The sequence below is a fragment of the Micropterus dolomieu genome, linkage group LG15 (genome assembly GCF_021292245.1).
Source record: "Micropterus dolomieu isolate WLL.071019.BEF.003 ecotype Adirondacks linkage group LG15, ASM2129224v1, whole genome shotgun sequence".
NCBI classification, from domain to species: Eukaryota; Metazoa; Chordata; class Actinopteri; order Centrarchiformes; family Centrarchidae; genus Micropterus; species Micropterus dolomieu.
Window position 1 is genome coordinate 21,074,081 of NC_060164.1, and position 24,853 is coordinate 21,098,933.

At 40.3% G+C, this 24,853-nt stretch overlaps 1 protein-coding gene across 1 annotated transcript; it reads left to right on the plus strand.

The window, feature by feature from the left end:
• Positions 1–17,255: 17,255 nt before the first annotated feature.
• On the plus strand, positions 17,256–20,013 carry six3a (SIX homeobox 3a). The gene is made up of 2 exons (XM_046070999.1): positions 17,256–17,957; positions 19,821–20,013. The coding sequence occupies exons 1-2, from the start codon at positions 17,266–17,268 to the stop codon at positions 20,011–20,013; spliced, it is 885 nt and encodes a 294-aa protein (XP_045926955.1). The 5' UTR covers positions 17,256–17,265.
• Positions 20,014–24,853: the final 4,840 nt, after the last annotated feature.

Consider the following 24,853-nt stretch of genomic DNA (forward strand, 5'->3'; position numbering starts at 1 on the left):
AACCTCCTTTTGTGTCTGGGCACAACTTTCCCAATGCTTGTATGCCTGCATATGTGCTCAGTATGCTTGAATTCAGCATTAACAAATATTGGGGTGTGCGTGCGAGCGCGCATGCATGTAAGTGTGTCTATGACTGCATGAAGACAACGCTGGCTGCAGCCAATCCTAATCCCCCATTCATTTCCACAAGCAGTTGCTAAGGTTACAAATTACCTTTGGTGCTGGTAAGTGGTTTCTTTTATGACACTGGACGCCCTAATCCTTTTACTGAATACATATTTCATTTAGGATTAGCACAACAACGGATACAGTTGTTCTTAGAATATTCCAACTCCCGCGCTCTGTTTTGTTCATGCTCATCAGGCACACCGGTGGCATATCAACGCCAGACTCTCCTTTTTAATAATTAAATAAATTAATAAATCTGCTTTTTTATTTTACAACGCTCTCTGTTTTTTCCAAACTGGAGTTGAGGGAAAGCCTGAGGGAAGTGAAACTCAATCAGGCAGGTAGCGTCAGATAGGTAAAAACACAGCCACTATCTGGAAAACAATTGATTAAACCACATTATTCTTCTTTTATTCTTTTTCGTGTTTAGAGTGTCTTTTTACAGATGCCAACAATGGAAGTTGTTTCTTTTCTTAAATCTCTCCCAACAGTTATCTGACAGCTTTCAATGAAAATAGGAAGGAACCTTTATAATTTTCAGGAACTGAATTTCACAGGTTGAAAAGGACAAAAGCTTATGGATTTGAGCTGATCAATTTGAGGTCGTCAGATGACATCAACTACATTCTCTCTGTCCCATTATAACCAATGTGGAAATAGGGTGTTAAGACCTGAAATCTACATATGTGTTGCCAACATATTATTTAAAACACATTGGGTCTTTCCAGTGTGTGAATTTGTCCGAGATTCTAACTAGCACAGCCCAAGTCAACCATCTTTCTACTGAAGTGTGAGAGGATTTTCTTAACAGCTAGAGTAAACACTACTTTTATGATTAACTTATCACAAAAGAAATCAAACTGTCTATTTGAAAGCAATGCAAAGTTTATTTCATCCACAAAGGCAATTCAACGCAGTTTACATAACTCATACAGACATCAAATAAGAAATACAGTGCAAGACATTGAAACAAAATATAAGGATATGAAATACATTTTATTTAATTAATCAAAGGATGAAAACACAAAGAAGTTCAAGATTTAGGCACAAGTTTGGGCCATGATCTGAGTGCTTAAGAATTAGTAAACATTCATGCTTTTTATCTGGTTTTAAAGAGTCTGCTTCAATCTTCTAACTCCTTGAAGTGTGTGCCAGTTATGTGCAGTATAAATGCTGCTTTTACATGTTTTGTTTTGTTTGTGGGAACCGTTAACACACGCCTACCTGATGACCTGAGGGACCCTAGGGTTGCATATCGTAAAAGCTATTGAAAATTGTGTTTGGTCTTTAACCACGCAGAGATTTCCAGACAAGCAGTGGTATTTCAAACTCTACATGTTCAGCTTTCTTCATCTTTGTTAGGATCAGCAGCACCATGCAAGGTTTTTTTGAGGAGACCTAAGAAAAGACTGTTTAAGCTCAACATGCTGTAAATAAAAGGCGGAATATGTTTTTCTGAATCTTGCCTGGACCTGAATGCTCTGATTCTTGCTGTTTTTAAGAAAATAGTAGAGTTTGTTATTGACATGATGTGGCAATTAGAATTTGTGTCTGAGCCTATACAGCAGGAGTTCTAACTCAATTTTCAAAGAAAGAGAGTCGAGGTGAGTTCTGAGGAAAATAATGGTTGTTTTAATGTTCCTGTTCTTTCTTGTGTCTGATGCAAGTTGCTCCCTCATAGAAGAAGAGTTATACTAGAGTTGAGGAAAGATGTTTTAAGGCTGAGACAATAACTGCTGCATGGAGCCACTGACTGACAAACAAGTACTCAGATTCTTTACTTAAGTAAAAGTACCAGTAAATTAATGTAAATATAGTCCTGTATTTAATATCTCACTTAAGTAAACGTACAAAAATGTGTGAGTGTCAAAGTAAATGTAATGGCTCTGGAAAGAAATTGTAGGATAGGAAATAAGAAAAAATAAAGTTCTGCTACATATATTTATATTCATTAAATGCTGTTATTTTTGAAAGTTGAAAATTTACCTATCTGGGCCTCAAACAGTTATTTAAATAATACTGTCACAAATCAGAATCACTGATTTAATGTTTAACAATGATGTAAAATCTTCATCTAAAAAGTAGCTAGTAACTCCAGCTTTCATATAACTGTAGTGGATTAAAAAGTTCTCTCTGAAATTTAGTGCAGATGTAGTATTAGGCAACAGAAAATATAAATACTCAAGTAAAGTACAAGTACCACGAAATTGTACTAAAGTACAGTACTTGAGTAAATGTACTTATACTTTCCACCACTGCTGGGATGATACCATCTTATTGGATAGATAACTACCTGCCCACGTGGCTCAATAACGTACTGTTTTGATAATTAGCTGCTCCTAACTGGCTGGCTGCCTGAATGACTGATGGGTATATTGACTGGCTGCCTGTCTGGCTGCCAAACTGACTGACTGGCTGACTATTGAGGCTTAGTCCTGCTATGTGGTGAGATCATCATCACTGGCAAGCACAACAAAAGACTGATGGGAAGAGACTGTCAGCTTGTGTGTGCCTATGTGTGTGCGTATAAGTGTGTGATGGCTTCATTCCTGTATCAACACAGTTCTCTCTGTGGATGAGTCAGTAGGCCAGGCCTGACCACCATCCTCTCTCATCTCTCTCTATCACACACACACACACACACACACACACAAACACACCCACCCACACATACATACAGGAAATCAAAAAGCTCTCCGCACGCACACACACAAAATGTGGGCTTGTGGGGTGAAGTGGTGCTTAGAAGGAGTGAACTTGGGGTCAGGGTGGAGAGAGACAAGAGAGGGACAGATAACACTTATGTTGGAGACACTATGTTTCATTTTCGGCATCTTAAAGGGCTGTTTCGGGTGGCTTATCCAGCAATTTTAAAACATGCTCTTCTAAACTATTCATAAACTACATTTTACAATCATATCATAGTTGCATATTTCCCAAAGCTAACTCGCTTTTAAGGATGAGGCATGGAATAAAGAGAGCAACAGAAAGAGAGAAGTGACAGTAAGAGTGGAGCCCTTGTTACAGGGGACACATGGGGGAAGGGATTTAGCGTAACACCGGGCTGTCCACCTGTCTGTCTGATTGTGAGAAAGTAGGGTTTTCAGTGTAACACAGAGCCAAGCTGTTCTCCTCTGTGGCAGCTAAAAGTGTGTGTGTATGTGTACTCTCCTTGCTTGCTTGGTCTCAGGGGCGCCATGGTGAGGAGGAGATAGGCAGAACACCAGAATCTCTCTCTCTCTCCTGTCTCCAGTATAGATGTCTCTATACGGATACAAAGGGAAAGGGAGAGGATGAGAGACACTGAGAGAGCGATGGAAACAGAGGGAAGGCAACAACAAAACAGTCCGTCTCCATACCAATGCAAAGCCCCACTGTACCTCTGTTACTCTCTCTTTCTGTTTTTGTCTTGTTTCTGTCAGGTGAATCTCAATCAGCTGCTTTGAGGATATATGACTTCTCCATTCTTTATATTCCTTTTCCCACTTTCTCTCTCTATATACTTCTTTTTCTCTCTATCCCCCTCGTTTCTTCACCCATCAGTCTTTTGTTGTCAATCCTGTTTTCCTTCCATCCACCTTTTCTTCCCTGAGTGAGTGGTAGTTTTGCCTGGGTTGCTTCATTCATATGCTGCTGTTCTCTGAGATGCTATGAGTTTCTACATACTTAATCCCTTGGGTCATCCTCATTGTAGGAAACCAACAACATTACGTTTGTTTCGCTTTTGCAAATAAGTAGTATATAGAAACAATACTCACATGCATAATAATACTCACTTTAGATTGTAACATGTGATCAAAAAGAAAACATTTTAGTTGCATGTTTTTTTGGATGTTGTCTGCATGATATTGTGTCCTGATTGTAATGATGCCATAATGCGCTATAAAACTGCCTTATTTAAACAAAAAGAGAAACACGTTACTACAATGTTTTTCATAATATTAACAATCATCACATGACCCCAAATAGCCTTTTCATTCAGTTGCAGTTGGTTTTTAATACTACTGAAATATGCAAAGCTGCTACATTCATTTACAATAGAGGAAGCTGACTTTAAAGGACTTTAGAAATTTGAAATATAATATGTCTAATGCTCCATGTTAGCTTTATTCATAAGGCTATGTGTTTGTCCATGTCACTTTACAGATACACAATATCCTAGTTTTTCCAACCATATATCAATTCATGAATTTCACAGTAAATGTGACACCAAATTAGTTTTAAATCAGGTTTTATTGTTTGCTTGTTTTTTAAACAAATATGTTATAGAATATGTAATTGCAGTAAAAAAGTATTTCAAGTTGGATTTTAAATATTGTTTCTTATCATCTGCAGAAAAATAAATCTCTATTTAAATTTAAACCCCTACTGTTAAACTGAATATGCAAAAACAAACTTCTACTTAAGCTTAATGTAACTAGTGCCAATTGCATACAACAGAGAGCAATAGCATTTACAATAGAAAATGTGTTTTTTTAACATATAAAACTCCCAGCCTTTGATTATTAGTATTTCATTTGGTTTCTTAAAGGAGTAATCTACATCACATCATAGAGATAAAATTTCCATAATGCAGTCATTCTCATTACATTAAAGCAAAACCCAGTAAAATGTTTCGAGGCCTGAACAATGATGCAGTGGCAATTAAATGGTGGATAACCCAACTGACCTGCAGGCAGTTATCCCAAATAAGATAATAATAATCTATACTGAAAAAAAGAAAAGAACATCTCTGTCCCTTTCCTTTCAATAACTTACATCACTGCAATGTTGCTTAAGTAGTGCAGTTTATGTGGATTCATCAAAGCCATGATGCAAAGGGGCATAAGTTACTTTTTGTTAATCATTGGGAAGTTCATTGACTTCTTTCTGATAATAAATAATTTATGGCAAAGAATACAAATGAAAATTAAATTATAGTGCTCAAATAGCTTCTCTTGATAGTTTATGAATATTAATCTGTTAATAATAATCTGTTGTTTTTCAGGTTTTGCTTTGCTGTAAAATTTGTAACATAAAAAACCTTTTTTAAAAATCTGGGTGAACTGCAACAGCCTTGAACAGCCTACACGTGAGGATATAAATAGACACCAGACTTACAAACACAAAAGATTTCTCAGGGAGCTGAAGAGGGATGCAAAGTGCTAAACTCACCAGCACCCAGTGACGTGGTGATATTGGTCGCTTTCCTGCCAGGGGAAGATTTAATAAACGCAGAAAAACAAACACGGTCTGTGCAGTGGCGGGGTTGTTGCGGGGTGAGGACGGTGGCACACTGGACACATCCTCCTGTAGGAAGGAAGCGGAGTTGTGGAAAAAAAGCAAACAGGAGCCATGCACGGGTCTCTTTAACCCCGCCGTGAACCCGCGACCTTACCTTCCGACTACTTCCCATTACCTCTGCACGACATTTAGCCCACGTACCGCAGAGCGCACACGCACACGCAGCATTGTGTGGGCCTGTGTGGAAGGGGCGGAGGGGAGCAGCGAGGGCGGCGGCGTGCTGTTCATGGAGGGGTCAAAAGAATGAAAACCACCGTGTTCACAGGGCAATTACAAAAAGGCATGGACGCTGGATGGTCTGTGCAGCCACAGTCAACTGGGAGAGAAAATATTATGTTGCAGCAGAGGGGCTACACAGATCTTTGAGCTTGTAAAAACAGCCAGGAAAAGTTACATTTCTTCTCTCTCATGGCAGGCTATCTCTTTTGATGGGAGAATGACAAGGGTTCACAGCTAATTCAAGTCACACATGAACAGATAAAATGATATAAAATATGATCCGTAAAAGTTATTTTTCTGGGTTAGGCCTTTGTGTTTACTAATTCTATATTTTAGGATAATACAACACAAATGGCCTATCACAGAAATGTCAAAAGAGTAGCTTTATATATTAAAACAAAACTCCCTTATGCTGCATGATAAGTATCCTCTAATGCCACTATAACAACGTATCATAAGTATACATATAAGACTGAATAAGACATAGGAATTGAACTAAACTTAGTAAAACAAATTTAAATGCAGACGCCTTCAATGGCTCAGTAGCAGTCTATATTGCCAAAACATTTTATCACTATCTTTTGAAATGTGTTATTAGCTGTAAAGACTAATTGTATCAACTGAATCGATACCCTCAAGAAAAAAATCACTGTTATATTCGTCTTTTTGCCTATTGTACCTGTGTGTAGTGCCCAACAGCCTCCCTGCTTCCTATAACTCGGTTACAGTGGAATTGTATAATGCTTTTAGATCTTTTTTCCTCTGGAGTGGCTAAGCTGTCTCTTAAATGTTAAAAGATAATAGGTTAACTGAGTGGAAAGGTCGCGGCTGCTTAAAAAGAGAAATGAAGCGGCCACAGGAGACACGAGTGAGGGCAGATCCACAACTACAGCTGCCACACATGAATGTTTGATAAGCGGGGTGGATAATGGCCCCTTAAATCAGTCAAACATAAACATCTCGATCGCGCTCTGACATCTGCCATCCAAAGCTAATAAATAGGACCTGAATAATGAATGAGCATTTACAATAAGAAAGCTGAAATATCTCAATGTGTCATAGAGCAGGACAGATATAGGTCAAGTCTATAGTGTGTACAGATTGCTTTATTAGTAGGCCACTTTTAAAATATTACAATGTACTTTCGCTGGGTGGTCTGAGCATCACATTGGGTCTTTTTTGTATTTGCGTGTGTTGGCTGGACATGGCAGGTTACATGCAGGCTTCAGTGGTTTCAGCTTCAGTTTGTGTATGAGCCCCATGCGTACGAAAACATTATGGTTTCGATAGCAGGGAGTGGGTGTGCGTAGTGAGCGTATCTAACTTGATACAAACTACTGATACTGTAAGCCAATCAGCACTGCATTGAGGCAAAATAGGCTACTCAGACACAAGCAAGGTAATAAGAATTTATTAAGCTGCAGAATATTTTGAATTGAAATACGCATTTATAAGTCTCAGGCGACAAAGACACACAAAAATGTAAAAATCCTCATTTATGGCCATAATTTTTTTCTCTTTTTAGACTATGACGTGGATCAAATTTAAATGACAGCTTAATGGGAGTGATGCTTATCATAAACATAAGAGAAATACTTCTGTCGTACGGCCCTTTAGGGTACACTCTTTAAGACTTCAATTATTTCCACATATTGATTTAACAAGAATATGTTATAATTTTAAATTGAGCTTTATTAATAAGAATAATGAATTAATAGCCTAAAGGAAGAAAAAGATGTTTTGTTGTAATTATTATATAATAATTTGAATTTATTTTTTATATAAAATCACACCGCACCACAAACTGCTGAATGTACCAAGCATAATTTCTATGTAGCACTTTATTTTGTGCTGACCTGCTGCATGGGTCAAACTGCTTTTGACCTGTTGCACCTTCCCTTTCACCTGTACAGCAGCTCAGTTCACCGTCAGACCCCACCCTCCCTGCTCTTCTAGCTTCTAGTCCTCCACTATTGATCTGGTGAACCAAACGGAGATGCCTGACGGAAATCAGATTGGACGGACGCGGCTCACCCGTGAATAACTTGCTCCTCGGCCGCAGCATCCCTCCGTTATTATCCTGTAAGCTAATATTCAGTCATACGGTCAGTTCCGGTCCTCACCTCTGATTGGCTTCTGAGTCAAAGCCGCTGTGACATTTTTTAGAAAAGCACACCAGAGATTGCATGAACAGAAGTGCGCCATGAACCATCGTAACACTGGCACCATTCTGATGCCTGTCAACCACTGTTAAGAAAACAGTTAGCCTAGGCCTAGTCATATAGGCTTAGCCAAAACAGTGATGTTTCTTTTGATAGCCTATTTTGATAGAGTGTTTTGCCATTTTATGAAAGCAATAGGCTAATCCACTTTAGCACTTTAGACATAAACAGTCAATCGCCCTTCTAAACCTATAGGGTACAACTTAATGCAGTTAATAGGCCTACAATAATTTCCACTCCAGTTATAAACAACACCACTGACTGTAGCTATTAACTATCAGTAGCACGTTCCTTGGTGGTTAAATTAACTGATTACATAAACCTAACATATGTAGGCTATGTATCTAAATGTCTTCTACAGGATTTAGGATTTTCTCAGTAGAAATTAGATGTCTGTAGGCTAGGCTACATAAAAAAAAGTTACCTGCATCTCTGCACATTGGAAATAACATCAAGTTTAAGACTGATGTTCTGGGACCTTTTGCGGTTTAGGCTTCTAGTGGTCATTTAATAAATTAACTTTCACAGATACCCGGGAGTGTCAAGAGAACAGTGCTTTTGTAGCCCATTAAAGTGGATATGTAATTCTAACATCACTTGAAGTGGTGGCCAGGTGGCAGAGTAAGTTACCCTTTAATTAATTTGACACAATCTCTTCAATGTCCAGCAAAGTGGCCTAAATAGTTTTAATGAAAGAAAGCAATTGACAGTAAGTGTAAACGTGTATAACACGTCTATCAAAAAACAAAAACAAAGAGCCTCTTCCAACAGTTCTAAAGTACATGATAAATCTATATTACCGCTGCTGTGTGCAAACTGTCCAACCAGCCTCTGTTTGCAACAATTCTTCCACTTTTTCTGATATGCTGCCTTCCTGCCTGCTCAGGCCCTCTGTGAAAGAATTGTTCTCCTGAACAATGATCACAGCCGAGCAAACCAACAATCCCATGTACACTGAGCGGATATGACACGGCCCACCTCTTTTACACTTCTTGCCTGTCTCAAACTTGACTTGGGGGTAAACGGGCAATCGAGTGGAGTAATGTCAAAAGCTGCAGTCAAGGAGGAGAGAAAGAGAGAGCCGAGAGAGAGACTATGACGTCGGCTTCGGTCATTGCGTGCCATGCAAACACCTTAACAAACAAAACGTGAGACAATGACAGGATCGTGGGTGACACAGTGACTGTAACCTTCACACAGACACACAAACGCAGACACACACGACAGAGAGAGAGAGAGAGAGAGAGAGAGAGAGAGAGAGAGAGACTTACTTGATATAGATCTATAGATCACTCACATTAGTCGATTACAAAATAAAGCTTTAATGAAAGCATTTACCCCCTGAGAGAGATAGAAGTTGTGTGTGTTGTGAGGGGGGTTGATCGTGACAAGCAGGTGTAGGCTAAACACTTTTTGGTTACAGCAACTAGGTGTTTAATAGTATTATCCAAAAGGTATTCCCTTATTTTTATATTATATTATTATATTATTGGAACGTTATGGTTGATGCATTAACATGTAGGCTTCTTTATGTTTTGTTGGTTGTAAAGTTTAATCTATGAAAGTGCTTTATATTTTATTTCTTAAACCATGGCTTTACTAAAAAACCTGCACCTGTAAAGTAACTAGTCGCTGACATGTAGTGGAGTAAAAAATATATTTCCCTCTGAAATCTAGTGGAGATCAAGTATAAAGTAGCATAAAATAGAAATAGGCCTACTCAAGTGAAGTACACCCTCAGAAATGTACTTACTTGAGAAACTTACTTTCAACTACTGACATGGCAAGGAGTCCCCATAAAAGTCTATAGCAGCATACTTTAGGACATTTTATCTCATCTATCTTTATGATATTTAAATATATTTAACCTACTGGAAGAAGTATTCAGACACTTTACTTAATAAAAGCAGCTATGCCACAATATAAATGTATTTAAATGATCAAATGTTTTCAGTAACATTTCCAGTATGTTTACTTATATATAAAATATTACTGAAATGTTAACTGTGCTTCTTGCATGTTAATGCAAGAAGCACATTTTTAATCTTGTAGTAGGTCAAGATGAAGCTAATATTGCAACTTTATCTGCTTTTGAAGGGTTTTACCTGTAATATTGAATACTAATTCTAAGATGATCATATGTTAGTAATGATGAGTTAGTAAGATGATCTGTTAGTAAAATATGAAACTGTAACAATAGCTGTCAAATAAATATAGTGAAGTAAAAACTACAATATTTTCCTCTGAAATATAATGGGAATAAAGTATAAAGTAGCATATCGAAATACTCAAGTATTGTGTATTTTCTACTACTGGCACTGTAAGCCTACCTCCAGAAAAATTTACTTAAAGTATCAAATGTAGAAGTACTAATTATGCAGAATGCAATGCAATTTTAGTGTTTTGTTATAAAGAAAATATTATTGAACATTAAAGGTGATGCATTATTAACATGTAAGGAGCATTTTAATGTAGCTGGTCAAGGTGATGACCTATAATATTTGTAAGATATTCAGATGTTTGTGTGTAACCTAAAATATGTAAAGTAAAAACTTTAGCTGTCAAATAAATGTAGTGGAGTAAAAAGGTCGAGTATCTCAATTTTTAAGTACAGTAGCCTACTTGAATATGTACTGCTTATGTACTTTCATTCACACAAAGCCTTATGATCTCCTCTGCCATATCACTCGCTTACAAATAAGAGGCTATTCCACTACTGAAATGTTAAAATGGAAAAGGTCAGCTGTGGAGCATGTGGCCAGCCCAGCAGCATCTGAACCCGGATTAAAAGGGACTGCGTGGCCAAAGAGTTGAGCGACCTTAGCTGTATGCACGCTGTCTGTGGTATCCACATCTCCCACATTAAGCTTTGAGAGCGATATGTCAGCCAGAGTAATTACGGCTTGTCAGCTCCTGTGACACCGGGCTTAAGGGCCATCTCCACAGCTCCTATCTGCATCTAAGAGCCGGGGCGCTTAATCAGCCTTGACAGTCAAGTCCAAAACAGTCATATTTTCCTGGAGAAATTCTATCAGCATTTGTGCTGATGTAACTCTGGCCATCGTGTTAGCTCCCTGGAGTCCCGAGTGCACTTTTAAGGCCCACACATGCAGCTGAATGGCTGATACACAATGATTTATCTGAAAGAAACTGGAGGATGGTCTTGTTTTACTCCTCAAAAAAAGTCATTGGGGAGTGGAAGGTGAGCGTCATATGTAAAGCTTGGGGCAGTGCATCTGATATGCACCCATTATATTTATTTCTCCCCCTCTGCCTCCAAATTAACCCATCTACCTGGAAGAGTGAACACACGGGCTCCTCCAGCGCCGCCGCTACGTGTCATTGCTGTAGCTCTTTAAGGGGGAGGGGGTGGGGGGGGGGTCGGTTAAACTGAAAGAAGAGACGACGTGAGGAAATTCGCGTTTGATATGGGGTACCTGCATGAAGAAAGAGGCTGTCTGGGGGAACTCAAAATATTTTTCTGTCACAATCCCTTCATTGCAGCTTGTTGGTATATTTGTGGCCACTTTGTCACCTGCTGGTGGATGTACAACGGTTTGCAAGTATAGCACTCTTAGTAGTGCTAAAAGGTCCTGCCAGTGCAAGACAAATTATAGGGGCTACCAAATAAAATAATAGGGATAACGTTTATTTTCCCAAATCACAACTTAAGAAGAGGAAAAGCGTGGCCTATATTCTGTCAGATATTGTGTCGCTTTTATTTTTAAGTCAAATTATAACTAAAAATATTTAAATGACCTCATGAAGGCAGAGAAAAAGTGGAATTCAGAAGGGCTATTATAAGGTGCATGCGGTGCATCCGCTCACTTATAACTGGACTAAGTTCAAATAAAATAATGACTCTAAGTTGGATTTTAGTTTTGAATCCCTCCCAAAATTTTGTGGAAGCCACCTGTTTCGGGAATGATGACTGGCGGTGAGGGACAGACTAGACGAGTCTAATTGATTTTTAAGTGGTGTCTCTGTGGGCTACAAGAGTAAGAGGGGAGTCCACTTCAGGGATCCGCCAAACTCCTCCAGTTTGTACCTGAATTGAAGGGCAGTGATGTGTTGCTGATGCGGCTCAACAAGCCACACTGGGGGCCAGATCAGGGGTGGACGGAGGGACCGGAGCCCGAGCTGAGCTGGGTGCTCTATTGGGGTGGGTGTTCGAGTACTGCTTGTTCTCCTCTGTCTTGTCTTTGATCACACTTTTAGAGATGATTAAACACCAATCTTCTGTGGCTACACTTAGTTCATTTACAGCGCACCATAATGTGTTATTATGCCATAGTTAAAGTAAAGTGATGCCTTAGTTGCCAACGTCACATTCTTATTATAAGATAGGCTATGCACCACCCACCTTCATTTGACACACACTGACACACACACAGGCATGCATGCATGCATCATGGAGCCCGGACCTGTAGAGAAAAAGTAACTGAGTGAGCGGAAGAGAAGGGGGAGATGGAGGCCGGTTTGCAGCTCCACTCTTCCAGGATCTCATACACAACATCCGGGAGCACGGCTCCATTGAGTACGAGGAGGCTTTTGCATGGAGGTTCATTAGAAGTAACGAGTTGACACAAGGTAAATCTTAATGTTGAGGCGCCTTTCTCTACCGGCCCGGGGAGGAGCCCTCATTAACTGTCGCTAACAACCCGTGTAAATACACTGATTGGACAGCTCCGATACAAGCTCCCAGCCCTGCCAGGAAGTCCCCCTAATGAGACCACACAATAAAAACAATAAAAGAAAGGAGAGAGAGGGAAAGCGAGAGAGAGAGGGAGAGAGGTGTTAAAAACTTTTGTAAAAGCTTTGTTATTAAAGTTGGCGCCACATTTACAGATCATTATGACAACACTTTCACACAAAAAATGTGCGTTTATTCAATCGTCCCGTTTTTCTATTTCTTTCATTTCAAATGAAGGCACTGTTGTGTTAAGTGTGTGCTTCTATTAACGTCCACGGAGGGATGACTTATGATTGCAGTAAGTGATCACAACTACTAAGTTGGCATCTGTTAACAGTTGTATGGTAAAGTTACGATTTAATTGTTTTGGCGCTTCAGATCACTCTTGAGGTCATATAAATCATATGCAAAATGACATGCGTGATTATAGCATATAAAGATTTTAAAAGGGAAAATAAAATATTTGCCATAGCAGCAGAACACGTTTTATCTGAGAGCAGGAAAGAGTGCACTGCAAAAAATGTCTAAGCATTTCAATCTTAATTTAATCAGCTTTTTCCAAACGCGGTGAAATTCTGACAGTGACGATAAGATGAGTCTACAAATTTTATGCATTGCAGGAATTTTGCAGAAACATGCGTTATCATCTTAAAGCAATACAGTATATGTCTAATATTTCTCAATAACAATTAACACAATTGCACTAATTTACAAAAGTTGTAGGCTAATGGAAACAGATAAAATGACCACAGCCCGTTGTCAGGGGCTCTCACACCTCTTCAGTAAGAAACATATATTTTCAGAACTCAGTGCTACATTAAATTACTTGTTTAGATTGATACTTTTTACAGTGTAGAGTCTCCGTAAGCTGGCATGGCCAGCATGGGACGGAGGGGATTGTGCGCCCCGTCCCGACAGAATCACTCATCTGCTCTGCAAAGGCACAGATCTCCCCGGTGCTCGGTAAATAAAAATGGTAAATACACCAAATTAAAAACGGAGTTGTAAAAGAAGACATCTGAAGAGATTCTCGTCGTTAAAACTAAAAAGGCCTGATGAGCTCGACAGTATAATTTCATAAATATGTTTTAAGAGTTAAGAGAGAAATATAAGTTGTGGCTTACCGAACATTATTGCCAACATCGTAGACTTAAACGGGTCTGCTTAGACATAACTTACAGGAGCAGCGGTTGGATTTCCATCCTGATCTCGGACAAATTGACCTGTGAAATAGCAGTGAACCAGTGTCACGTCCAGTCCCCAGATCGAATGGTGACAAAGATCTGCAGGGGACGAAGGAGAGCAAGGAGAAAAACAAGAGCGAAAAGAAGAAAAGGTAATTCCTGTTATGTTTGGTGAAAAAACAACAGCGTTGAATTTCCACATCATTAATATAAAATGTAATTAATTTCTTGACATGTGAACGGCAATTAAAAGTTCCCATACATTCAGAAATAAATGCATGAGTTCAACTGCTAATGCATATAAATAAGCAACTTATTTCAAAGAAATAGCAAAAATGAGAAACCTTTTTTTTTTTGGTACGTACCAGTCATTGCTCCACGGTCTCGTCCTGTGTATTGTTGAGATGAATCCAGGATGGAGAAGCAGACACATGAGTCTCTCCTGTGTTTGCCAGGGAGGGGTGTGCTGCTTTTTCTGGCCAGCCTCTGCCAAACCGGGGTCAACGAGGGAGCAAAAAAATAAAACAAGACCCTTTCTTTCGTGCCTTCTTTCTCTTTCCCTCTTACCTTTTACAGTCAACACCTTTTTCTTTCTTTCTCTCAACCGGTCCCCTTCTCTCTCTCTCACTCCCGTACATGACGTAACACCAGCTTTGTTTATTTGCTGCCCTTATTGGAACAGACTGATAATGAAAATAACTAATTGGAACTAATTGGCAATTAACCAGCATGGTAACTAACATTTTAGATTCGTTGCCTGCTGCGAGTACTGTTGAGCCAAAGAATATTGGCAAAAACTAGATTTATATATATAAAAGATTTCTAAACAAAGTTTGTCAAAGTGCTTTGCAATTAATCAACAGAAAAAAGGGTCACACGGGGGGAGGGAGTTGTCGGTGCAAAGTAGAGGACAGGCGTCTCCGTCTGCTTGACCAACATATTATCGGTGTTTTAGCTTGCAAAATGCTGTTGTTGTGTTGTCCTGTCTGGAGGTTTAGGCAGTAAGTAAACGGAGAAGACGCTAAATGCTCGATGTGCATTCAGAGCTCTAGTCCCCCGCTGCTCAGAACATTCAGCAAGACCTCGGATAAACACACAATTAGGGCAGGTGAATAAACTTGTTTGGGGGGGTGTTAATTACATGCTTAACGTAAACAAAAGCCATGTAAAAGAATGTGAATTACCAGTGGCTTTTCCCTCTCAATCCCCATTCAGGTTTTACATTTCACCTCTAGTTTCTTCTAGGAGTGATTTCCGAATTGCCTGCGAGGGCTACTCCCAAACAAGGCTCCTCCAGAACATAATGCTAGATAATACCTGCAGCCTTTGCTTGAATGGTGATCACCTAAATTGGTGCACCAGGAACTCAGGCAGGTATAGGAGGCTTTGCATATTCGGAGTAGTGCTGCTAAGCCTGCACTCTCAACTTAATTTTCGAGGGGGGTGGATAGGAGGTTAGTTTTAACACCAGCACGAAAATACCAGCCTTTACTTCCAGTCCACGGAGCTTTCCAACGGGACCGATTCAAGTGCCACTTGGAATTAGTTCACCTGGGGTTCGTATAGCGTGGGCAGGTTTGATCCCATATATTACCCTAGCCCCTCCCGTACAAGCGCAAACCCCCGAAAGACATTCACAAACCAACGTCTGACCCTGCAACAAGATCATCACAACCCATGCTCTGTATCATGTACACCTACAGACACTTGAACAACACGTGTGCACGTACATACATGCATGATTTAAAGTACCTCCTTTTGCTCAGAAAACCGATGCGTAAAAGTGCGCAGACGTGCGTAATTGCACGCTTGCACCCGCAGTTATTAAAATATGTCAGTTCAGGTGGACATAAACAGGTAGCATTGACTATACATGCATGTCTACTCACTGCCCCTCTGAGCTTGAAGTCGGTGGTCTATCTGGCCAGCCCCGGAGAATGTGCAAATCTGAGAGAGGGAAGGAAAAGTTTTGAATTCCTGAATGATTTTGTAGAAAGGCGGCTTAGGATCATTATGTCAGCTTTATTGAGGGCGGATTAAGCGGAGTCTAGATGCTACGCCTTGTACACGGCCCTTTCACAATGTGAGCACTGTTCCTGTTAGAGTGAACTCACACTATTTTAACACCCTATAAGCCCTGTCTAAATATGAAGCCGTTTTAGCCATAAACATGAAAATCACACCGCCGTGGCCACTGCTATAAGCCGAATCCTGTGACTGGATGTGGACATTGATCTCGTCCTTAGCACTAGATCAAATACATGAAAACTGCTTTTATGTCCACAAGAAGCTTTCATGTTGCCATTTGATTGTAATTCCCATACTAATGGTATTAATTAGGGCTTGGCTATCACAAAAAACAATGAAAAACTGGTGGCATTAAAAGGGACATGCCATCGGCAAATTAGTTTTCTAACTGAAACGCCATGGCATTTGTTTAATCAACACAACACTGCGCATCGATATTCATTTGGAACAATAAATGTTGTTTGTTGGAGAGGAGGCAGCGGGCAGGGGGCCAGGACTGCACCCAGCGTCCCGGAGGCAAGGCCGGGGACAGCAGGAGGGGCAGCGGCATCACACAGCAGCCTGCACCCGGACCAGCACCCACTACAGAGTGACAACACACACCAGCGAGTCCGACTAAAGTCACGCTCAGACCCTGCCATAAAAGTGCAAACATTGTTAAAATCATCGGCGGTTCCAGGGCAAAAGCCAAAAGATTATAGGATTGTGTCATAATTTGATCTTTTATACCACAAGAAAATGGAAAGTGATAACATATATGAAAAGGAGAAACGTAGAAGACCCTAACGCTTCCCTTTCCCTAGCACAAAAAACTGAATGGACTGATAAAAAAATATTTTAAAAAGTAGCTAACAGGAAAAAACTGTACGAAAATAATGTGCAAATTGACTCGCTTCTATTCAAAACGTGTATTCCGGAGTTGCAGTCATTGGTTGTCCATTTGTCACCCTTTTAAAGCTCCCTCTGCCTCCCTCCCTCCCTCCCCTCCCGTCTCTGCTAAGCATCTCCAGTCTACATATCTTCTTTAGCTTTAACGAGCCTCGTTAAGATCGCAATAATATTCCACCCTCTAATTGCTCATTCCATTCAGCAGATAGGCGAGCATTGGCTTGTGCCTGATGCGCGCGGTGCGGTGGGAGGGTTGCTGTGGAGATCGGAGACTCTGATAACCCCCTATGCGTGCTGCACAAGTGGTGAAAGCCTCGCGCTACGTACTGGCTAATGATTGGCACGCTTGACAGTGATTGGCAGGGCTGCCATGACAACGCTACAACGACACCAAGAAGACCAATAGAAAAGGGAAACAAAATGTTTCAATGCTACACTCAACGGCGGATTTAGGGGGGAGATATTATGAGGCTGGTGTCATTAGGCGATAGCCATTGAATCATTCAATCTTTTTTACTTGCCGGGTTTTTTCGGTTTTTCCTTTTTCTCGATAATTTTCTTTCTCTCTCAGGTCATTTCCATGGTTTTCAGATCCCCTTTAGAGCTTTATCCCTCCCATTTCTTCCTGCCAAACTTCGCTGATCGCCCTCTGCTCCTGGCGAACAGCGCTCCCACCACCAGGTCTCCAGAAGACTTGTCCATGTTTCAGCTACCAACCCTCAACTTTTCCCCGGAGCAGGTGGCGAGCGTCTGCGAGACGCTGGAGGAGACCGGGGACATCGAACGGCTGGGCCGCTTCCTCTGGTCCTTGCCTGTGGCTCCGGGAGCGTGCGAGGCGATCAACAAGCACGAGTCCATCCTGCGCGCCCGGGCCGTGGTGGCGTTCCACACGGGAAATTTCAGAGACCTCTACCACATCCTGGAGAACCACAAGTTCACCAAGGACTCGCACGGCAAACTGCAGGCCATGTGGCTGGAAGCACACTACCAGGAGGCCGAGAAGCTCCGCGGTCGTCCCCTCGGACCGGTCGATAAGTACCGGGTGCGGAAGAAGTTTCCGCTGCCTCGGACCATCTGGGACGGTGAGCAGAAGACGCACTGTTTCAAAGAGCGGACACGGAGCCTGCTGAGGGAGTGGTACCTTCAGGACCCATACCCAAATCCCAGCAAGAAAAGGGAACTGGCTCAAGCCACTGGACTCACTCCTACACAGGTCGGAAACTGGTTTAAAAACCGGAGGCAACGAGACAGAGCCGCGGCGGCCAAAAACAGGTTGGTGATTTTTATCCTTAGTGTCAGAACACATGAATGCACAACAGTTTGTCTAAAATGTGTAAATTCAAAAGAAAAAGAGGAGTTTTCATTAAACATGTAGTTGTGTTTACGCACAGAGGCTGTCTAGGAAAAAGACGAGTCTGTCTGGCAGGGGGAGGGAGCAGGCTGCGGCGACATTTTTGTTATGAAGTGAAAGCCAAAACATCGAAAAGACAATTTATGCTGTTGTAAATGTCCAAAACTGTCTATTCAAAATACAAGATGTTTTTATTTTCATTTAGAAGAGATTCTAAATACATTTTCAGCAGATTTGTAATTTATCGTTGAATGTATTTTTAATCGAATTGTCAACAACACTACTAATGTTAAAAATTAAGTCTGTGGTTTAAATTACAGAATAATAATAACAATTTAATCACAAAGTAGATTGATTTTTAACCGAAGAGGCGATTATTGCGCAGTGTTCTTTTTAAAACAGCTTGTTTATCTTTTCCGTAAAAGTGAAAGTATTGTAATAAATTGTACAGAGTGCTGCAATTGTATACAGACTATAAACATTACTGGACTTCACGTATTTGTGTAAGTGTAGTAAAAATTTCTGTGATAATAGTGTAAACATCCATGAAAATTATTTTTAGTATAGCCTACTATTTTTCAGTAAAAGGCATAAACAGGACAGATAAGTATGCTATTAATATCTACGGTATTTGGCAAACAGTCACATCATTTTAATTATTTCTTTTAAATACATTTGAAACTGCCATGTTGTGCAAATATTTTGAAATATTATTGTGTTTGTTACCAAAGCAATGTAATGATTTATTTAAGCTGCACAGCATCTAGTAGCTACATTTATTATGTAGGCCACTACAAAACATTTATTATTTTAACATCACATGTTACTTAGCATTGTTGAAAACGATTATCTCAAAGGATAATAGAAATATTATTTATATTACATGGCTAAAATGAGCATGCGTATTAAAAAGCGTTTGTAGACATAGGCTGTATTCATAACATTAAGTGTGGTATCATTCCATTGAAATGCTGTAATTGATTAGAAAATACCTTGGAGAGTACTAAGCCATATGAACACTATTCTAATCTTTTTGCTAAATGAATAGATATATTTCCAGCCTGACATTATCCCGCCGTGATGGAGTTATTATCATGAGTGGATTGAAGATAAACATTTAGGATGATTGGAGTAACCTGGATCTCGACGTCACTTATTCATACACTTCCACTTCCATCAGATTGAAATACATCTGTGTCAAAGCCTCGTGACATTTTGCACTTGGACAAAGGCTTATATTTTATTTAATAAATAACAATAGTTTGGCTATGAAACTGCAGCGTCGTGGGGTTATATAAGAAAAATAAAACTGTGCAGCAATGAAGAAAAATAACAAGCATTGGGCAAATGCACATAGTAACCAGAATAAAAACAAAATAGATACAGGCTGTTGTTGTAAAGAATGCCTTCAAACTGCTTTAGTAAAAGACACCAAGTTGGATTTAAAGCTTATTTTTCTGTAGTGGCACGTCATTTTAATCCCAGATTGCTGACTTGCGCGATGATCATGCCTACTTTTATAGAAGAAAAACAAAACAAAAAACCCATTAAATTTCTTCCAACATTTGGTATTCTAAATAGTGCTGTGTTTTGTCCCCTGAAAGCTGGCTATTTGATAAAAGCATGCATGCATGGCTGGGGCCGGCAGGGGGAAAGAAAGGCGAGTTTGGACCCCTATTTTGCAGGAGGAGGAGGGGAAGGGGGACATTCTCAGGTCTAATTGCCATTTCTCTCATTTTTTCCTTCTTATTCCCCCTCCCCTACACGCTTCTTTTCTTCTCCAGGCTCCAGCACCAAGCAATAGGACCGAGCGGCATGAGGTCCCTCTCGGAGGCCGGTCTCACCCCTCACAGCTCGGCAGAGTCGCCTTCAACTGCGGCCAGTCCCACCACCAGCGTTTCCAGTATGACAGAGAGAGTTGATACTGGGACGTCCATCCTGTCTGTCACATCCAGTGACTCGGAGTGCGATGTATGATACGGAGGGGAAAAAACACAAAAAGAGAAATATTTACAGGGAAAATGGACCTGAGAGGAAGAAAAAAAAAAGACTTATGAAATATCGCGGATGAAAAAAGGACCGATTGATATAAATATTAAAATAAAAAGAGATAAAAGCACGTCGTTTTTTTTTTTTTTATCAAAAAGCGCTTTCAAAGGACCCACGTCTCCCCCTCCTCTTCATATCCCCACACCACCACCACCACTACTACTAGACTACTTGCATGATGTATTTTTATTTTTTTATTTTGTAATCAGGGAAAATAACCTGAATGCAAGATTATCCATCAGGAACTTCGATCAGAGGGAATAAAAACAGATCGTCTTGGTGTCTTCGTCGCTTTTTTGTGTCATCTCCATCTTTAGTCCAAGTGATGATGATGATGGTGGTGACGGTGAAGCAGCCGCCATGCAGACAAGATGCAATTCTGTTTTTACTTTGTGTTCATCAGACAATCATTTTAAGTCGTAAGCACCTTTTTAAATACACTTCTGTCACTGCCTGTGTGGGGTACATGGTCAAAAAATGTTGAACGGAATCGTTTATGACTGTATCAGATTTTTATTTTTATTTTCAAAATTTTATATTGAATTATGTATATCTCAAATAATGCGATCATTCTCCCGGTCTGTAATATACGTGTAGAAATATGCTTGTACATAATTATTGCTCTCCCCCGTCTCATCCTCTTTTCTATCCCTTCCTCACTTTTCTTGACTTGGTGTTCCTACATAAAATATTTGTCAAAACTTACAACTGAAGTGCTCTAGGCGTTTTTGTTGTTTTGAGTTTTTTTGTTTTTTGTTTTGGGGGGGAGGGGGTGACAAAGACACATGTTACCTGTCACATTTATGCAAAAAAACAAATATGAAAAGTGGAATAGCTTGTTATTACTACATTTATTCAAGTCTACAGGCTGCCCCCCTCCTCTCCTCTCTACCGCCCCAGGGTCGCTCAAAGCGCTTATTTACATTAGCCTATTCAATGTTTCTTTCTTGTGGTTATTATGTTAATGTACCATACATTTCTAAATCAAATACAGTATTCAATTTGCTATACCTCTTTGCACGATGTCTGTCTCCCCACCCGATTACGGATAAGGACACTGATAAGTGGCTAAACACATGTGCATATTGGGTCATTATTGGATTGTGGAGGCATTAATGCTTATCATGGCTTATGCGTGCCCAGACCAGGTCATGCAGTCAGCGGGGCTGAACTCACCCTAAAATGTGTTTGGTTTATTTCGAGAACAGAGTTGAGTTGTTTTAAAGACTATTTATTTTACTGGTTGGAGTTGTTTGGTCTTTTACGCTGACTAAACACAAGCCAATGTTTTATTTTATTTTCCAGAAAAAGTCATACTTTACCCCTCGTTGAATTTATCATTACACCCCTGGTTTAAACCCATGGGATAGGTAAAATCGCCCTATATGACTGCCTCTGTATACTACACAAATTCTGGCAAACGTCAACGTCATACAGCACTTAAAAAATGTGAGTGCTATTTCCCCTTTTGTTTACCGTTGCTAGTGAATACAGAAATTAAGTAAACGCGCCATTAAATGGGCTAATCACGATGGGACTCCTCCCCTGTCCCAATCTCCCATTGTGGCCCGCTGAAAAGAGCTTTTCTTCCTCGGACGAGAACCATTTCCCCCCTCCAAAAAAAGGCTTTCTCTCCTGCAGTCCCTTTCCATCTAAATCCCTAACCAATTATGCTGCAGACGAGGGCACATTGGCTATAGGACACTGTTGCAGGAACTATAGTTTTGGTGGAAACACTTGCGCAAAGATTTCTGCCTCCAAGAAGCAGTATTATTACTGCAGGCAACTCTGTAGTACGCGTCGAGTCTCTGTGAGTGTTGCAGTCATGTCTTTAGCAAAAGAAAGTAGGACAGAGGCTGCTGTTTGGCTCAGGGAGACCACAGGACTTACAAAGTAGAGACTGGCATAAAAAGCTACGGCGGCGACATCAGCAGTGTAAACCTGCAGTTGTTTGAGATTTCTCCCCGAGCTTTGATTTTAATAAGACAACTGACAAACTTCACGGTCTCCAGCAAGCGTAACACAGGTCATTTAGGCCTACTGTGGTGTCAGGGACGAGCGGGGATGTTTAAATATTTTCCCAGGATGTTTGGAAATTTTGTGCAACGTCTGAAAGCTTAAATATAAAATTCAATGGGCGGTGGTGTGTGCATAAAAGCTCACGCAAAAGAGGGTGGAAGGGTACATTTAACAATCAGAAGAGAGATACTCAGATATACACAAAAACGTGCCTATAGACTTCTTTAATTTGTCATCTATCTAATGGCTTTAAGTTATTAACATAGGAGCATATGGGGTTTGTAAACAACAACATTATTAACAATAATCATAGCTCATACAAATAGTTGTTAAAATATTTATTTTTATTGTTGTAAAGTGAAATCCTCTCCGCTAAATTTGAGATTCAGTTTGACAAAAGTTATATATTGAAATTGTTATAAATATTACTAACTTGGATGATACTTTAAATCTGGCAATGGATTATGTTTTTTTTCCTCCATAAATGTTATCAGTCTCCACTAGATGAAATGTGCGCATAAGCTATCTGCATACATAAGTCTCCCTCAGACGGATACCAATCAAAACACAAAACCAAGTGTGTCAAAAGCTTCAGCCATATGACTCAATAGGCCCGTGATCCCGAAATAACCGAGGGCATAATGCAGACAAACGCAAAGCTCAGCTCCCTGTCTGGCTGAAACAAACCCTCCGTACTCATTGGCAGTCCACTGCATATGAAGAAAATCTGTATCATATTTTAAACCCATTCCGGGTCTTAAATCGGCCTGCAAGAGAAAGATAGGCCCTATCAAGAGCACCGAGGGGCCATGGCACCGCTGCACCACCAGACACTTATCACACACCCCCACCTCTCCATTTACGCACTCCACAAGTTTTATTGGCTGCGACAAGTCCCGGCTATGATTGAGATTAAATTAATCGTAAACTGAAGAGTATTTTTATCGGCAAAGGAGGACACGGGGATTAGGGCTATATCTGAGAGATGGAGCACCAGATAGGGACTCATGAATACAAAACAAGCATGAATGGGCTTCATTTGCGCAACGTTACGTTCATTATCCCAAGGCTCTGGAAACACAGTGTAAATATGCAGATATAAACTTAACTATAAATAATATAAGCGATGTCCTTGTTTGAAATAATGTGTAAAAATCAGTCAGCTAAAGATAAAAACTTTGCAGTCGCCCCTTTATACCCCTTCATAGATACGTTGAGCTTCACTTTATAAAAACAAACGCAATATTTATGATGGATTTGCATAAATGCACAAGCAAACTATGTGTTAAAGAAAGATCATAAGCATTGGACACTATGTCATATGACAGAAACACATCAAAAGCCATTTTCCATTTAAGCGTGCTAAACCATGTAAATGAGACGCATGGGAACAGGTACGTGATTGTCTTTGGTGTAAACATATGTAGGCCAGAGTGGCAGTAGTAAAAAGTGCTGGAAGTGTGAGTCTATCTGTTGCTGGCTGGGGTCATTAACAGTGGGGGAGCTCTTGTTCGTGATCTGTCAACTCAAATATGGATCACAAGACAAAGGAACTTAGCGAGGAGTAATCTCTGTGTGTGATACTTACATGAGAGTAAACGAGAATGTGAGACAAGTGCAGCAACAATGGAGACATGCATGTTTTCTCTATTCGCTCCCTAAAAGTTGTTTTGGAATTATCTGTGCAAGTGCATCTGTCAAACAAGATTTGCGTGAACATCAAGCTGAACGTCAACAACATAAAGACGATTTGTTTTTTTAATGGCTCCCAGATTTGAAGTCAAAGTGATTTAAAGTGTCTTTAAGAGGAGAAAATCCCAAGAGTATATGTTCATCTAATACAGCTGATTTTTGTTTGGATTGACTGTTTGCGTCGTGATGATCCACGTATGGGTCATAGCTTATTTTCCTTTTCATTCCCATCCACAACATCTTATATACAGAAGTTAATGCAGGCACTGTTAGTCCCACTATAGGAAACAAGAGGGGGGCGGGGGGGTCTATTAAGCCGGAGTCTGGTGGTGAGAAATACTTGCCCTGCCTTGTTTTTTTCTCGGATTTCACCGGTTAACTGAACACAACTTTCCTATTGGTGTGTATTCATGCAGCACCCAAAGAGCACCCGTTTTCCTATAGCCGCACCAGCGGCTGTCAGTGCAGGAATGAGCTGGGCCCTTTGGACTAAACTTTCTGCTCTCACTCTCTCCTTTCTTCAATAGGTAAGACGCAGGGCTGCAGCGTTCCTCTTGATTGAGGGATGTATGACCGTGACCTGCCATTCTGTATTTTAGACGGAGAGCTATACTGTTCTCCTTCTCTGAGTTATTATGTGAAATATTAGCAGCAATCATGCCAAACAACCGAGTCTGCATTAATTACAAATTATATTTTTCACCTTGCCGGCACCCTTAAATCACAACACATTTAAGAGGAATTACAGCATGATTTTAGTAATATTAAAGGGATTATAGGAGATAAAAGTACCATAAAAACAGGCTATATGCTAATAGTGATGTGTGGTTAGGGGGTCAGGTCGACAGTTTTGTAATTTGGCGGGGCGGCAAGCCGGTAAACGTCACGAGATGTGTGACATTTTGACTTATTGTGTAATTTCGATTGTGTGTCCGTGCCAAAGGTGCGTAAATTGTACGCGTTTTTGTACCAGTACACCAATGCCAGGCGCCATGCACCTGTTGTTGTTGTCAACTGATCAACACCCCCCCCCCCCCCCCCCCCCCCCCCCCCCCCC

Excerpts from the sequence above, each read along its gene's own strand:
- six3a (XM_046070999.1), top strand. The coding sequence starts at position 17,266 with ATGGTTTTCAGATCCCCTTTAGAGCTTTATCCCTCCCATTTCTTCCTG. Across the intron at positions 17,958-19,820 it reads GCCGCGGCGGCCAAAAACAG|GCTCCAGCACCAAGCAATAG; the intron begins GTTGGTGATTTT and ends TTTCTTCTCCAG.